General features: G+C 40.4%; 1 protein-coding gene and 1 non-coding gene across 6 annotated transcripts in view; one reads left to right on the forward strand and one right to left on the reverse strand.

Moving 5' to 3' along the window:
• PHKA1 (phosphorylase kinase regulatory subunit alpha 1) overlaps window positions 1-12,497 on the forward strand; it is a 164,199-nt gene extending 151,702 nt beyond the window's left edge. For all 5 annotated transcript variants that reach the window (XM_043458195.1, XM_043458196.1, XM_043458197.1 and 2 more), the window contains one exon: window positions 12,264-12,497. In XM_043458195.1, the coding sequence (XP_043314130.1) occupies window positions 12,264-12,482 (219 nt within the window). In that variant the 3' untranslated portion in view covers window positions 12,483-12,497. The remainder of the gene's footprint in view (window positions 1-12,263) is intronic.
• A 1,612-nt stretch (window positions 12,498-14,109) lies between these two features.
• On the reverse strand, window positions 14,110-14,216 carry LOC122436110. The gene has a single exon (XR_006267881.1). It is a non-coding gene; the product is annotated as a U6 spliceosomal RNA (small nuclear RNA).
• Between the last annotated feature and the right edge of the window lie 2,782 nt (window positions 14,217-16,998).

Genomic DNA, 16,998 nt, shown 5'->3' on the forward strand with positions numbered 1-16,998 from the left:
GCAAGGGACTCTCAAGAGTCTTCTTCAACATCACAGTTCAAAAGCATCAATTCTTCAGCACTCAACTTTCTTTGTGGTCCAACTCTCACATCCATACATGACTACTGGAAAAACCAATGTACTGTATGTACCTTTGTCAGCAAAGTAATGTCTCTACATTTTAATATGCTGTCTAGGTTTGTCATAGCTTTTCATCCAAGGAGCAAGTATCTTTAATTTCATGGCTGCAGTCACCATCTGCAGTGATTTTGGAGCCTAAGAAAATAAAGTCAGTCACTGTTTCCATTCTTTCCCCATCTATTTGTCATAAAGTGATGGGACCAGATGCCATGATCTTGTCATCTGCAAACAGTGAGAGTTTTGATTCTTCTTTTCCAATCTGGATTCCTTTTATTTCTTTTTCTTCTGTGATTGCTGTGGCTAGGACTTCTAAAACTACGTTGAATAATAGTGGTGAGAGTAGGCACCCTTGTCTTGTTCCTGATTTTAGAGGAAATGCTTTCAATTTTTCACCATTGAGGATAATGTTTCCTGTGGGTTTATCATATATGGCTTTTATTATGTTGAGGTATGTTCCTTCTATGCCTGCTTTCTGGAGAGTTTTTATCATAAATGGGTGTTCAGTTTTGTCAAAGGTTTTCTCTGCATCTATTGAGATAATCATATGGTTTTTATCTTTCAATTTGTTAATGTGTATCACATTGACTGATTTGCAAATATTGAAGAATCCTTGCATCCCTGGGACAAAGCCCACTTGATCACGATGTATGTTCTTTTTAATATGTTGTTGGATTCTATTTGCTAGAATTTTATTGAGGATTTTTGCATCTATGTTCATCAGTGATATTGGCCTGTGGTTTTCTTTTTTGGTGGCATCTTTGTCTGGTTTTGGTATTAGGGTGATGGTGGCCTCATAGAATGAGTTTGGGAGTTTAACTTCCTCTGCAATTTTCTGGAAGAGTTTGAGTAGGATAGGTGTTAGCTCTTCTCTAAATTTTTGGTAGAATTCACCTGTGAAGCCAGCTTGTCCTGGGCTTTTGTTTCTTGGAAGGTTTTTGATTACAGTTTCAATTTCCATGCTTGTGATGATTCTGTTAAAATTTCTATTTCTTCCAGGTTCAGTTTTGGAAGGTTATACTTTTCTAAGAATTCCTCTGTTTCTTCCAAGTCATCCATTTCATTGGCATATAGTTGCTCAAAGTAGTCTCTTATGATATTTTGTACTTCTGTGTTGTCTGTTGTAATTTCTCCATTTCCATTTCTAATTTTATTCATTTGATTCTTCTCCCTTTTTTTCTTGATGAGTCAGGCTAATGGTTTGTCTATTTTATTTATCTTCTCAAAGAACCAGTTTTTAGTTTTGTTGATCTTTGCTGTAGTCCCCTTCATTTCTTTTTCATTCATTTCTGCTCTGATTTCTATGATTTTTTTCCTTCTACTAACTTTGCGGTTTTTCTGGTTTTTTTTTTTTCTATTTGCTTTAGGTGTAAACTTAGGTTGTTTATTTGATGTTTCACTTGTTTCTTGAGGTAAGCTTGTATTGGTATGAACCTCCCTCTTAGCACTGCTTTTACTGAATCCCATAGGTTTGGGATTGTTGTGTTTTCATTTTCATTTGTTTTATACATATTTTGATTTCCCTTTTGATTTCTTCCATGATCTGTTGGTTATTCAGAAGCATGTTGTTTATCCTCCATATGTGTGTGTGTTTTTATAGTTTCTTTCCTATAGTTAATATCTAATCTTACCACATTGTGATCAGAAAAGATGCTTGAAATAATTTCAGTTTTTTAAAATTTGTCAAGACTATATTTGTGGCCCAGGATGTGATCTATCCTGGAGAATGTTCCATTTGCACTTGAGAAAAAGGTGAAATCCATTTTGGGGGGGGCGGTGAAGTGCTCTCTCTATATATATGTATCAATTAGATCTAAATGGTCCATTGTATCATTTAAAGCCTATGTTTCCTTGCTAGTTTTCTGTTTGGTTGATCTAACCATAGGAGTGAATGGGATAAAAAAATTCCCCACTATTATTGTGTTACTGTCAATTTCCCCTATCATACTTGTTAGCCTTTGCCTTGGGTGCTCTTATTGGGTGCATATATATTTATAAGTGTTATATTTTCTTCTTGAGTTGATCCCTTGATCATATGTAGTGTCCTTTTTTGTCTCTTATCATCGTCTTTATTTCAAAGTCTATTTTATCTGATAGGAGTATTGCTAGTCCTGCTTTCTTTTGGTCTCCATTTGCATGAAATATCTTTTTCCAGCCCCTCACTTTCAGTGTATGTGTCCCTAGGTTTGAGGTGGGGCTCTTGTAGACAGCATATATAGGGGTCTTGTTTTTGTAACCGTTTGGCCAGTCTTTGTCTTTTGGTTGGAGCATTTAACCCATTTACATTTAAGGTAATTATTGATAAATATGATCCCATCCCCATTTACTTTGTTGTTTGGGTTAATTTTTGTAAACCTTTTCTGTGTTTCTTGTCTAGAGAAGATCCTTTAGCATTTATTGAAGAGCTGGTTTGGTGGTGCTGAATTCTCTCAGCTTTTGCTTGTCTGTAAAGCTTTTGATTTCTCCTTAGTATCTGAATGAGATCTTTCTGGGTAGAGCAATTTTGGGTGTAGGTTTTTCTTTTTCATTACTTTAAATGTGTCCTGCCATTCCCTTCTGGTCTGAAGAGTTTCTACTGAAAGATTAGCTGTTATCCTTATGGGGATCCCCTTGTGTGTTATTTGTTGCTTTTCCCTTGCTGCTTTTAATATTTGGTCTTTGTGTTTAATTTTTATTATTTTGATTAATATGTGTCTTGAGGTGTTTCACCTTGGGTTGATCCTGTTTGGATTCTCTAGGTTTCTTGGACTTGGGTGGCTATTTCCTTCCCCATTTTAGGGAAGTTTTCAACTATTATCTCCTCAAGTATTCTCTCAGGCCCTTTCTTTTTGTTTTCTTTTTCTGGGACACCTATGATTTGAACACTGGGGCCTTTAACATTGTCCCAGAGGTCTCTGGGGTTGTCCTCATTTCTTTTAATTATTTTTTTGTTTTTCCTCTCTGCTTCATTTATTTCCACCACTCTATCTTCCACCTCACTTATCCCCTCTTCTGCCTCAGTTATTCTACTGTTGGTTCCCTCCAAAGTGTTTCTAATTGCAGTTGTTGCACTGTTCTTTATTGATTGGTTCTTCTTTATTTCTTCTAGGTCCTTGTTAAACATTTCTTGCATCTTCTCAGTACTTGTCTCTAGTCTGTTTATCTGTAATTACATTTTGTTTTCAAGATTTTGGATCATCTTTACTATCATTATTCTGAATTATTTTTCAGGTAGACTCCCTATCTCCTCCTCTTTTGTTTGGATTGGTAGGTTTTTATCATATTTGTTCACCTGCTGAGTATTTCTCTGCCTTTTCATTTTGTTTACTTTGCTGTGTTTGGAGTGCCCTTTCTGCAAGCTGGAAGACTGTGGTTCCTCTTAACTGTGGAGTCTGCTCCCTGTGGTGGGTTGGAGGCAGGGTGGACCATTGATTTGTCAAGATTTCCTGGGTGGGGGAACTTCTGTTTGTGTTCTGGTGGGTGGAGCTGGATCTCTTCTCTTTGGAGTGCAGTGAAGTGTCCAGTAGTGAGTTTTGTGGTATCTACGGGTTTGGTATGGCTTTGGGCAGCCCGTCTTTTAATGTTCAGGATTCTGTTCCCATTTTGCTGGAGAATTAACGTGCTGTGTGTTGCACTGGAACTTGTTGGCTCTTGTGTGGAGCTTGGTTTCAGTGTATATATGGAGACTTTGGAGTGGGCTCTTGTCTATCAAAGTTCCATGGAGTCAGGAGTTTTCTGATGCTCTAAAGTTCTGGAGTTGAGCCTCCTGCCTCTGGATTTTGGTCCTCTTCTTGCAGTAGCCTCAAGACTTCTCCATCCATGCAGCACAGAAGATAAAACCCTTTGGCTAATGGTGAAACAACTCTCCAGAGCCATGAATACCGAGATAGATTCACAGAGTTATATAGGGAAGATAAGAGGGAGAAGGGAGATAGAGGTGACCTGGGGGAGAAAAGGGAGAGTCAAAAAGGGAGAGAGAAATCAAGCCAGTAATCAAATCTCTAAGTGAAAATGGATAGTGAAAATTAGATTCTTAAAGGTAGAAAATTGATAACAAATATCAAAAAGCAAAGATTAAAAACCTAGAATGGAAGTTAGACTCTCAAAAATACAATATAAAAAATACAAAAAAATCATGAAAATTTAAAAAATATATGGAGTTTTTTTTAAATAGGGGTTTTTTTAGAAAGGTAATAGTAGGTATAAAAATGAAAGTTAAAGTAGTAATAAATAACTATTATTTTAAAAAATTAAGAAGTGATAATAGTAAAAATATATCTAGGAATAGCTCTGGAGCTATTGTGGGCAGTGTGGAGTCAGTTCAGTGTCAGAGAGTTGCTTGTTTTGACTTATACTTGTTCTCATGGTCTATCAGTTCAGTTCAGTTCAGTCACTCAGTCATGTCCAACTCTTGGCGACCCTGTGAATCGCAGCAGGCCAGGCCTCCCTGTCCATCACCAGCTCCCAAAGTTTACTCACACTCATGCCCATCGAGTCAGTGATGCCATCCAGCCATCTCATCCTCTGTTGTTCCCTTCTCCTCCTGCCCCCAATCCCTCCCATCATCAGGGTCTTTTCCAACGAGTCAACTCTTCGCATGAGGTGGCCAAAGTACTGGAGTTTCAGCTTCAGCATCAGTCCTTCCAATGAACAGCCAGGACTGATCTCCTTCAGGATGGACTGGTTGGATCTCCTTGCAGTCCAAGGGACTCTCAAGAGTCTTCTCCAACACCACAGCTCAAAAGCATCAATTCTTCAGCGCTCAGCTTTCTTTATAGTTGCCCCTCAAATACACCATCTCAGCATTAACTACAGGGTTTTAATCTGTTGCACCTGTCACTTCCAGGGTGGCTTCCCCCTTCTTTGTTTATTTTGACTTCCTCTGTTTGCAAGTCTCTACAGTGTCTAATTTCTGCCCTGACACAAGGTGGTAAAGGTGGCCACTTATTTAGGCTCACTTGTCCAGTTGTGCTGTGGGGAGAGACAGATACTTCAAACAAATACTGCTGGCATGTGTGTGGGGTGCATGCAGTGGATGGACCACACTGGGTTTGTCACAGCCCAAGGTGGCATGTACTTCCACACTGCTTAGGCTCCAGGATGCTCTGCAAGGGTGCTGTCCCAAGTGAGTCCTGCATTTCTTGCACTTCCCACATCTAAGCCACTCAGGTTCTTGGGTGCTCCGCATGGGCACAGACCCAGATAGGCTGTGCATTTTGTGCCCTTCCCAGGACCAAGCTGCTCAGGCGACTGGGTGCTTGTTAAGCGCACTGTCCCAGGTGGGCTGTGCATCTTATGCACCTCCCTGGTCCTGACCACTCAGTTTCCTGGGTGCGTCAAAGGGTACAATCTCAAATGTGCCGTGTGTCTCCTCTGGGAAGCTGATCTCAGCTTCTCTGTGACACTCCTGGTGGATGTGAACCACCCACGATCCCAGGAAGACATGGCTAGCAACTGGCAACCTGCTTATAGTTTGGTGAAAGACGTAGTCTCTGGGGCCAAGATTGTAGCAACCCCTTGCCTTACAGCTCTGGCTGTCCCACTGCTTCTCTGCCTCAGGGGAGGGAGGGCCCTAAATGGCATCCGACTTGCTCTCCTTTGGTATTCGCTAGGGTACAATCCTTTGTTCTCTCTCTCTTTTTTTTTTTTTTGTTCTCAACAAAGGTGACTCCTTTGTTGAGCATGCCAGGGGTAACCGTGGGGAGTAAGAGCCTTTCACAGGAAAGGTCCATTTTTTTTTTTTAATTTTTTTGTCTCTCTGGTGATCCAACAGTTTGGGTTACTATCTCACATTACCCCATTCAGATGGTCCTCAGGCATTCAAGCCCAGTCCTTACCCTAAGGACCAATGATGCAGCCCATGCCTACCTGCCCAGCCCCCACTTGCTGCTGGCAGACACAAGTGTCTGAGCCACTTCTCTGCAAGTAGTTGCAGTTAGGCATATATTCTGTGTGTGTCTGTCTGTCTGTGTGTCTGTGTGTCTCTGTGTGTGTGTGTTTTGGTTATGTTGACCTCTGAGATTCCAAAGGTCCCCACTGTCACAACTGTAAGAGGGTTTCCTATTGTGCGGAAACTTCTCTTCCTTCAACACTTGCTCCCCAGGATGGATCTCTGACCCTAAATCCTTTCTCTCTGTTTTTGTCTTTAATATTTTGTCCTACCTCCTTTTGACCATCCCCAAGAAAAAGAAATGCAAAAAGGCAAACTAGTTGTCTGAGGAGGCCTTACAAATAGCTGAGAAAACAAGAGAAGCTGAAGGCAAAGGATAAAAGTAAAGATATACCCATTTGAATGCAGAGTTCCAAAGAATAGCAAGGAGAGATAAGAAAGCCTTCCTAAGTGATCAATGCAAAGAAATAGAGGAAAACAATAGAATGGGAAAGATTAGATCTCTTCTTCAAGAAAATTAGAGATACCAAGGGAACATTTCATGCAAAGATGGGCACAATAAAGGACAAAAATGATATGAACTTAACAGAAGCAGAAGATATTAAGAACAGGTGGCAATAATACACAGAAGAGCTATACAAAAAACGATCTTCATGACTCAGATGACTATGATGCTGTAATCACTCACTTAGAGCCAGACATCCTGAAATGCAAAGTCAAGTGGGCCTTAGGAAGCATCACTACAAACAAAGCTAGTGGAGGTGATGGAATTACAGTTGAGCTATTTCAAATCCTGAAAGATGATGCTGTGAAAGTGCTGCACTCAATATGCCAGCAAATTTGGAAATCTCAGCAGTGGCCACAGGACTGGAAAAGGTCAGTTTTTATTCCAATCCCAAAGAAAGGCAATGCCAAAGAATTTTCAAACTACTGCACAATTGCGCTCATCTCACACACTAGCAAAGTAATGCTCAAAATTGTCCAAGCCAAGCTTCAACAGTTCATGAACTGTGAACTGTCAGATGTTCAAGCTGGATTTAGAAAAGGCAGAGGAACCAGAGATCAAATTGCCAACATCCTTTGGATCATAGAAAAAGCAAGATAATTCCAGAAAAACATCTGCTTCTGCTTCATTGACTACACTAAAGCCTTTGACTGTGTGGATCACAACAAACTGTGGAAAATTCTGAAAGAGATGGGAATACCAGACCACCTTACCTGCCTCCTGAGAAATCTGTATGCAGCTCAAGAAGCAACACTTAGAACCGGACATGGAACAACAAACTGGTTCCAAATTGGGAAAGGAGTACATCAAGGCTATATATTGTCACACTGCTTATTTAACTCATGTGCAGAGTACATCATGTGAAATACTGGGCTGGATGAAGCATAAGCTGGAATCAAGATTGCTGGGAGAAATATCAATAACCTCAGATATGCAGATGACACTACCCTTATGGCAAAAAATGAAGAAGAACTAAAGAGCCTCTTGATGAAAGTGAAAGAAAAGAGTGAAAAAGTTGGCTTAAAACTCAACATTCAGAAAACTAAGATCATGGCATCTGGTCCCATCACTTCTTGGGAAATAGATGGGGAAACAATGGAAACAGTGAGAGACTTTATTTTGGGGGGGGCTCCAAAATCACTGCAGATGATGACTGCAACCATGAAATTAAAAGACACTTGCTCCTTGGAAGAAAAGCTATGACCAACCTAGGCAGCATATTAAAAAGCAAAGACATTGCTTTGCCGACAGAGGTCTGTCTAGTCAAAGCTATGGTTTTTCCAGTAGTCATATATGGATGTGAGAGTTGGACTATTAAGACAGCTGAGTGCCGAGGAATTGATGCTTTTGAACTGGTGTTGGAGAAGACTCTTGAGAGTCCCTTGGACTGCAAGGAGATCAAACCAGTCAATCCTAAAGGAAATCAGTCCTGAATAGTCACTGGAAGGACTAATGCTGAAGCTGAAGCTCCAATACTTTGACCACCTGATGCAAAGAACTGACTCACTGGAAAAGATCCTGATGCTGGGAAAGATTGAAGGCAGGAGGAGAAGGGAATGACAGAGGATGAGATAGTTGGATGGCATCACTGACTCCTTGGACATGAGTTTGAGCAAGCTCTGGGAGTTGGTGATGGACAGAGAAGCCTGGCATGCTGCAGTCCATGGGATCGCAATGATTGAGTGACTGAACTGAACTGAGCCTTCTTTTGAAGAGATTGGGCTGCCTTGCTGGGTTCCTGGTGTCCTCTGCCAGCATTCAGAAGTTGTTTTGTGGAAGTTGCTCACTGTTCAAATGATCTTTTGATGAATTTGTGGGGGAGAAAGTGGTCTCCCTATCCTGTTCCTCTGCTATCTTGGGACCCCTTCTCTCTAATTTTCTTGTAGAGATCTCTAGTCTTTCCTATTCTATTGTTTTCCTCTATTTCTTTGCATTGATCACTTAGGAAGGCTTTCTTGTCTCTCCTTGTTCTTCTTTGGAACTCTGCATTCAGATAGGTATATCTTTCCTTTTCTCCTTTCACTTCTTTTGTTTTCTCAACTATCTGTTAGGCCTCCTCAGACAACCGTTTTGCCCTTTTGCATTTCTTCTTTTGGGGGAAAGTTCTGATCACCGCCTCCTGTACAATGTTACAAACCACTGTCCATAGTTCTTCAGGCACTTTGTCTATCAGATCTAATCCCTTGAATCTATTTGTCACTTCTACTGTATAATCATAAGGGATTTGATTTAGGTCATAGCTGAATGGCCTAGTGGTTTTCCCTACTTTCTTCAATTTAAGTCTGAATTTTGCAATATGGAGTTCATGATCTGAGCCACAGTCAGCTCCCAGTCTTGTTTTTGCTGACTGTATAGAGCTCTCCATCTTTGACTGCAAAGAATATAATCAATCTGATTTTGGTATTGACCATCTGGTGATGTCCATGTGTAGAGAGCTATCTCTTGTTTTGTTGCAAGTGGGTGTTTGATATGACCAGTACATTTTCTTGGCAAAATTCTGTTAGCCTTTCCCCTGCTTCATTTTTACTTAATGCCAAATTTGCCTGTTACTCCAGGTATCTCTTGACTTCATACTTTTGCGTTCCAGTCCCCTATAATGAAAAGGACATCTTTTTTGGGTGTTAGTTCTAAAAGGTCTTGTAGGTCTTCATAGAACCATTCAACTTCAGCTTCTTCAGCGTTACTGGTTGGGGCATAGGCTTGGATTACAGTGATATTGAATGGTTTGCCTTTGAAACGAACAGAGATCATTCTGTCGTTTTTGAGATTGCACCCAAGTACTGCATTTCAGACTCTCTTGTTGACCATGATGGCTACTCCATTTCTTCTAAGGGATTCCTGCCCACAGTAGTAGATATAATGGTCATCTGAGTTAAATTCACCCCTTCCAGTCCATTTCAGTTCGCTGATTCCTAGAATGTCGACATTCACTCTTGCCATCTCCTGTTTGACCACTTCCAATTTGCCTTGATTCATGGACCTAACATTCCAGGTTCCTATGCAATATTGCTCTTTACAGCATCAGACCTTGCTTCTATCACCAGTCCCATCCACAACTGGGTGTTGTTTTTGCTTGGCTCCATCCCTTCATTCTTTCTGGTGTTATTTCTCCACTGATCTCCAGTAGCATATTGGGCACCTACCGACCTGGGGAGTTCCTCTTTCAGTATCCTATCATTTTGCCTTTTCATACTGTTCATGGTGTTCTCAAGGCAAGAATACTGAAGTGGTTTGCCATTCCCTTCTCCAGTGAACCACATTGTGTTCAGATCTCTCCACCATGACCCAACCGTCTTGGGTGGCCCCACACGGCATGGCTTAGTTTCATTGAGTTAGACAAGACTATGGTCCATGTGATCAGATTGGCTAGTTTTCTGTGATTGTGGTTTTAGTGTTTCTGCCCTCTGATGCCCTCTCGCAACACCTACCGTCTTACTTGGGTTTCTCTTACCTTGGACATGGGGTATCTCTTTATGGCTGCTCCAGCAAAGCGCAGCCACTGCTCCTTACCTTAGATGAGGAATATCTCCTCACGGCCGCCCCTCCTGACCTTGAACATGTAGTAGCTCCTCTCGGCCCTTCTGTGCCCCCGCAGCCACCGCTCCTTGGACGTGGGGTTGCTCCTCTTGGCTGCCGCCCCTGACCTCAGGGGTGGGGTAGATAGTCTTGGCTGCCCCGCCTGACCTCAGACGTGGGGTAGCTCCTCTGGGCCGTTCCTGCCCCATCGCAGCCTGGCGCTCTCAGTCGCCACCCCTGACCTTGGGCGAGGGGTAGCTCCTCACGGCCAAGCTTCTGTGCGGTCCGTTGCAGCCAGAGCACTTCGATCAGTTTGGTTAGCTTTCTGTAATTGTGGTTTCCATTCTGTATGTCCTCTGATAGATAAGGATAAGAGGGTTGTGGAAGCTTCCTGATGGGAGGAATCTGGGCCTTGCTTTGATGGGCGGGCCATGCTTAGTAAATCTTAATCTAGTTTTCTGTTGATGGGCAGGGCTCTGTTCCCTCCTTGTAGTTTGGCTTACCTATGGTAAGGGTAATGGCAATAATGGTAAACTCCTTCAAAGGAGCTTATGCCAAGACTGTTGTATTCAGCGCCCCTGACCCCACGGCAGTCACTGTCAACTCATGCCTCCTCTGGAGACTCCTGGACACTCACAGCAAGCCTGGCTCAGTTTCTTGTGGGGTCATTGCTCCTTTCTCCTGGGTCCTGGTGCACACAAGGTTTTGTGTGTGCCCTCCAAGGGTGTTTTTCCCCAGTCCTGTGGAAGTTCTGTAATGAAATACCACTGGCCTTCAAAGTCAAATTCCCTGTGGGTTCTCAGTCCCTTTGCCAGATCCCCAGGTTGGGAAATCTGCAGTGGGCCCTAGAATTTCGCAACAGTGCGATACCTTCTTTGTTACAATTGTTCTCCAGTTTGTGGGTTGTCTGCTCGGTGGCTCTATGTGGGGTTCACACCCTGCGCCTCCCAGGTCTTCTGCAGCCAGAGCCCCTGTCCCCCTGGCAGGCCACTGCTGGTCTGTGCCTCTACAGGAGACACCTAAACACTCAGAGACAGGTCTGGCTCAGTCTCTGTGGGGTACCTGGGTCCTGGTGCACACAAGGTTTGGTTTGAGCCCTCCGAGCATCTCTGGCCAGTATGAGGTTTGATTCTAAATGCGATTTCACTCCTCCTACTGTCTTGTTGGGGTTTCTCCTTTGCCCTTGAACATGGGAATCTTTTTTTTGGTGGGATCCAACATTCTCCTGTTGATGGTTGTTCAGTGGTTAGTTGCAAGTTTGGAGTTCTCACAGGAGAAGATGAGCACACATCCTTCTACACTGCCATCTTGGCACTATGGCTACCAATGGTATGTCCTTATAATCCTTTTTATTTCTTTAAGACTGGAAGTGAGTCTTCTCTTTCTATCCTGATTTTAATACATTTCCCTTTTTTGGTATGTCTAGATAAATCTTTTTCAATTTTGTTGATTTTCAAAGAGACAAACTTTGGTTTCATTGGTTTTTCCTCAGTTACTTTTGTTTTCTTTTTTATTTTTCTTTCTGTTATAATTTTAATTTTTTCTTCTCCTTGCTTTCATTTTAGTTTGCTCTTCATTTCTTCTTTTTTTCATTGTCTTAAGGTAGAAGGTTTAGTTATTAATTTGAGATATTTCTTCTTTTTTAGTACAAACATTTATAAAATAAAGTTCTCTTTAGCTGTATCCCATAAGTTTTGGTATGTTGTTTTCAATTTCGTTCATCTTAAAGTGTTTTCTAATTTTCCTTGTGATTTCTTTCTTGCCCCACTGGTTATTTGGGGATGTATTGTCTAATTTTCACATATTTGTAAATTTTCCAAATTTCCTTTTGCTACTGATTTCTAATTTAATTTCATTGTAGTAAGATACCATACTTTGTGTCTTATTTTGATTCTTTTAAATTGAAGCTTGTGTTATAGCCTATGAGAGCAACAAATTAAGCCATAGACCAGTTAAAAGTTTAACAGAAATAACCTTGGAAAGAGACAGTGAAGAACCTCCCATGTCATCAGTATTTTTATGGCTCTTCTTATGTATCACTAGATGGTTTCTAAAAGGATTATATCTGTTTACATTGCTGCTAGCTACTCGTAAGTCTGCTAGCTTCACTATAACCTCTGTGTCTTGGCTGTTACACTTAAATTTGTGGTTTATAATTCTGCTGAGTGTGTTTATTATTCACTGTGCTATAATACGTTAGTCATAAAAACAGAGGTGACTTTTGATTTATGTTCTTGTCTCTGCTTTTCTCCCAAGCCATCTGGAACCTCTATGAGTCTAAGTAGTGGGTCCTTCCCTAGTGCATTTGGTCAACAGACATCTAAAGATAGTCGTCAAGGTCAATGGCAACGCCGAAGAAGGCTGGATGGTGCATTGAACAGAGTTCCAATTGGATTTTATCAAAAAGTATGGAAAGTTTTGCAGAAGGTAAGCATAATACATCATAGGTGTCTCTTTATTTTACCCCCCTCATGAAATTATCAGTCTTCTTGTCTGAGATATGACATGATGGTGATATCATTGCAATTATATAAAAGACATATGCTCTTATGGATAAAACCTAGAAGAAGACATTAAAATGAAATAGTTGATTTGTTATTTTGATATTATTGATAATTTAGTCTCTGCATTACTGTTGCCATTGTGGTATTTATAAAGACATTTCAGAAACATCACTGCTTATCTTTTTGGCCATAGTTGGACATTGCAAAACATTGTGATACACTTACTGCCAATCAAATGAATGCAGTGATAAAGACACTTTCTTTGTAGCTATTGCAGAGTAGAAATGTTATTGTAACAATGTGCTGTTAATAACCAAATGTTACTATAGTAAAACAACTGTGGCATATGGGAAGTTTTATGAGAAACTCTTACCTATATTCTTTCTTGGATGAAAACTACTAAATAAATGCAGTCATAGTGATGCCAATAGTCCAAAGTCTTTACTGGTGTGACCAATTTTTGTTTTTCTGTCAAAGGCCTAGTTTGCCAAAGACATTCCAGCAGACATCACACCATTATGACTGTGACAGATTTGTAAGACTAAGAAGACTGCAGTTCTCATTCATGGGTCTCATTCATAGTCTCATAGGTGCTATTTTTTGCTTCGTTGCCCTTGATAATGACCTGAAGAACACTTCAACCAGGACTTCAAAATCTTTAGTTATGTTTCTCCCTTTTGCACACCGATGTTCTTCCAGGGACAGAATCAGGTGATCCTTTGGAAAAGTGAAAATGGATTCCTTAAACTATCAGCTCTGGCAATCTTCCTTTCAAAGAGTACCTATCAGCTGTTTTCCTTCGATAAAACAACTATAGCACAGTGCTAACAGATATGTGCTTTATCTTTCCACTTATACCTGGCTTGTGGCAATTCAGTTTCATAGACTACAGGTACTAGGTGCTCTTCTACCCAGATACCATCTTTTTGCATAGCAGCTATAATGAAAGTCCAAAAGTGTTATGATAGAAGTACAAACACAGAAGGCTGTGAGAATACAAGGGAAGGAATATTAAAATCTAACTGGGAAAATTGGGTATTTTGTGGTAGAATCAAAACACAAACTTAAACTCCTAATATAAAGAGGAAAAACAATTGCCCTCTGTTTTTTTTCATTCCATTCCTTTCAGAGTATGAATGTAACATAATAACCCTGTACATATGTTTCCAGGCTGGTAATTCTCTGTATAAGGATTGTTACTTGGCATATGAAACATGGGATGGGAGTGTCTGGTAGAGTTGATAAACCTGTTGGATTGGAATATTTATCTGTGGTTTAAAATATGGTGTTTTGGATTTCTTTAAAATCTAAAATGGCAAGTCATTAATTCCCACTGCTTTTTAATAACTGAATTGATGGTGAGAGGGATATAGACCATCATTCATTAATACAGTATTTCTTGAGCATCTACTGTGCACTAAGCAATGTCCTAGGTGCTCACAGGTATACAACAGAAAACAAAACAGACAACAATCTCTGTCCTGTGTCCTCATTTTCCGTAACTCCTGCATTGGCAGACAGATTCTTTACCACTCACTGAGCCACCTGGGAAGAATATGTATAACACTTTGCATCTGCTAATCCAAAACTTCCAATCCAAAAATATAGAATGCTTCAGAAATTTGAGTGTCATCATTGTGCAGGGACAATGCTAATCTTCTCTGTGTCTTTCAAATTTTAGTATATGTGCTGCTGAAGCAAGCACTGAAGTACAAATTCTGATTCAATAAGTCTGATGGGAGGCTGAAATTCTGCTTTTCTAACAAGCTCCCAGATGCTGATGCTGCTGGTCCATAGACCACTCTTTGAGTGGCAAAGCCTAGAGAGCAGTAGTGGCAGTGGGAGAGTCAGGAAGAGGATATAGGGACTAGGCAGCTAGAAGTTAGAGGTGGCTAAGTCCTTTTTGTTAGGTTAGTACCCTGTATTCTCTCCATTACTCCTATTTTTCACTTCTTGTGAACAATTGGTTGAGAGCTTCTGAGTGAAGTCTAGTCAGCCTATTTTCTCCTTCCTCTCAGAGGCAGATATGAGTGACCAGATACAGAAATTTCTACATTTTTGGTTGCCTATTTTTTATCCTTTACTATTAATAATGAGAGTTATCCACAAAGCATTTTCATGTATTATGTTATCATTTAATCTTCACATAAGTTCCTTAAGATACCCCCACTTTACAGATGAGGAAACTGAACAACAGAATGGCCATCTTACCTGAGGTTATGGAGCTGGTAATCATGATGGGAACCCAGTTCTCTGACTCCAAATTCAAAATTCATGACAATTCAGCTGTCTACTAAAGTAAAATTTTAGTTGAAAGAATTGTATTTGCCCAATTAGGAAAACTGATTCAAATGAAAATATTTCTTCCTACTGGTTTGACATGAAAGTTGTAACTCACAAAGCAAAGTTTGTGTGATACCTGATTATTTAATTTTAATATAATTACTTTTTTTAACTACCTTTATTTTTTTTTTTTTTTAACTACATTTGGCATGTCACTTAAGCTGTCTGTAGTACATGTTGGAGGAGAAGGATTTTATTTATTTTTATTGAAGTGTAGTTAATTTACAATGTTGTGTTAATTTCAAGTGTACAGCAAAGTGATTCAGTTACACTTTCCAGATTCTTTTCCATTATAGGTTAATACAAGATACCGAGTATACTTTCCTGTGCTATACAGTAGATCCTTCTTGTTTACCTGTTCTATATATAGTATTGAAAGGTTGTTGCTGAACGATAAGACACCAGGATTCTTGGCCTCTGGAGGAGACGAATTCAATCTGGGGCCAGAGACAAGGCTGGATCGCTCAGAGCTTTTGTGTAATAAAGTTTTATTAAAGTATAAAGGAGATAGAGAAAGCTTCTGACATAGCCATCAGAAGGGGACAGAAAGAGTACCCCCTGCTAGTCTTCAGCCAGATGTTATATAGTCACTAGCAGTCTGTTAATGAAAAGAAAAGGAATGTCTTAAAACTCAGAATGGCACCAGGCCCCTCATCTATAAATTGCATTTTGTGATAATCTTGGCACCAGATGATTCATCCCAGGCCATAAAACAATTGACTTGAATCTTGTAGAAGGGCAGATTACCATACAAATAGTTTCGTTTACATAGATTAGGGGAACAATATCTGAGTATAACATAATGGTTTGTCAAGTAGGTTCTGAGCCATTTGGCCATTGAAGACAGTCTGGGGTAAATGCATAGCATATTAACATAGTTTAAGACAAACATTTCCATAAGAAAAATGTATTGGTTAACTCAAGGTTTGAGAATAGTTAGCTTCAGGTGAAACCAGGTGTCATGGCAACAGTATTTTAAGAGAAACCTCCTTTTAAATTTGTATAGAGAAGGAAAAAAATATCGCTAGTTTGTTTCCTCCTGCCACTTAAGAGAGATAAAAATGTCTGACACTTGCAGCCTATTTCCTCTGTTTGGAGACCCCTGGCCTTCCTGCCTATTACCCTCTCAGTATGTATATCTGTTAATCCCAAACTCCTAATTTACCCCCCTGCGCTGGGCAGGAGAAAGATAAACTGAACTTATCAATGTGCTGTTTGAGTGAAATGAAGCAGCAGTAGTAGTTAACTGCCAATGCATCATTCACATACCAATTGTTCATACCATCTGCCATGACCTTGCTACTCCAGGGCTCTTGAGTCTAGAGACAACACTTTATCTTTCAGAAAAAAACCTTGAGCACAGTTTCAGCATATGCAGGTTAAGGTAATAATATGGAATTCTTTTAATCAAATGAATAGATTTCATGACCAAGGAAATTCTTGAGTAAGTTTACTACTAGAATCCACTACTGAGGCAATGGAGCAAAGAGAAGCAGTGTTTAGTAATCAGTTTTATATGCACTTAAAAACATACAGAAATAACCTGCTTTTTGTTAGTTTTTGCCCTGTTAAAAGGTTCAAAGTCAAGACAGTGATCTCTAGAAGGAAAAAATGACCCTATCTCCTTCAAGCTATAGATCAAAGGGATAAAACCGAGCACCTCTGAACCTAGGACTTCTATGCCTTCTCATACTTAGCAAGTTGAGGAGAAAAGTAGTGTGGTTTCATGGGAAATGCCCAGTCCTACAAGTCAGATCTAGTTTCTGTGTGTAGCACTGGAGAAGCTTATATATTTAAATTCACTGCTTCAGGCCTGCTGGGGCCTGGATCAGTGTGCAGTGGAACACCCAGGTACCTGCCACTTCTTATCACTGTTTTGCTGCCAAAGGAAGCACACTCTATCTCCAGCCAATTATGGTGGCTTCTGGGCAGCATGTAGGCGTGGGCATACCTATGCACCATTATCTTAACTGTTTCAGACAGCTTTCAACTGATCCTACTTGGAAATGCACATCTGCAGTGAAGAGTCTCTAGGGCTTGCTCCAATTCAGGTCCAAATTCCAGGGGCTTCTTGGCCCCTTAAGAACCTTTCTGCAAATGGATTATAGGCATTTAGTCCACAAACTTACATCTAGCAAGCATTT

The sequence above is a fragment of the Cervus canadensis genome, chromosome X, assembly GCF_019320065.1.
Source record: "Cervus canadensis isolate Bull #8, Minnesota chromosome X, ASM1932006v1, whole genome shotgun sequence".
In the NCBI taxonomy this organism is placed as follows: domain Eukaryota; kingdom Metazoa; phylum Chordata; class Mammalia; order Artiodactyla; family Cervidae; genus Cervus; species Cervus canadensis.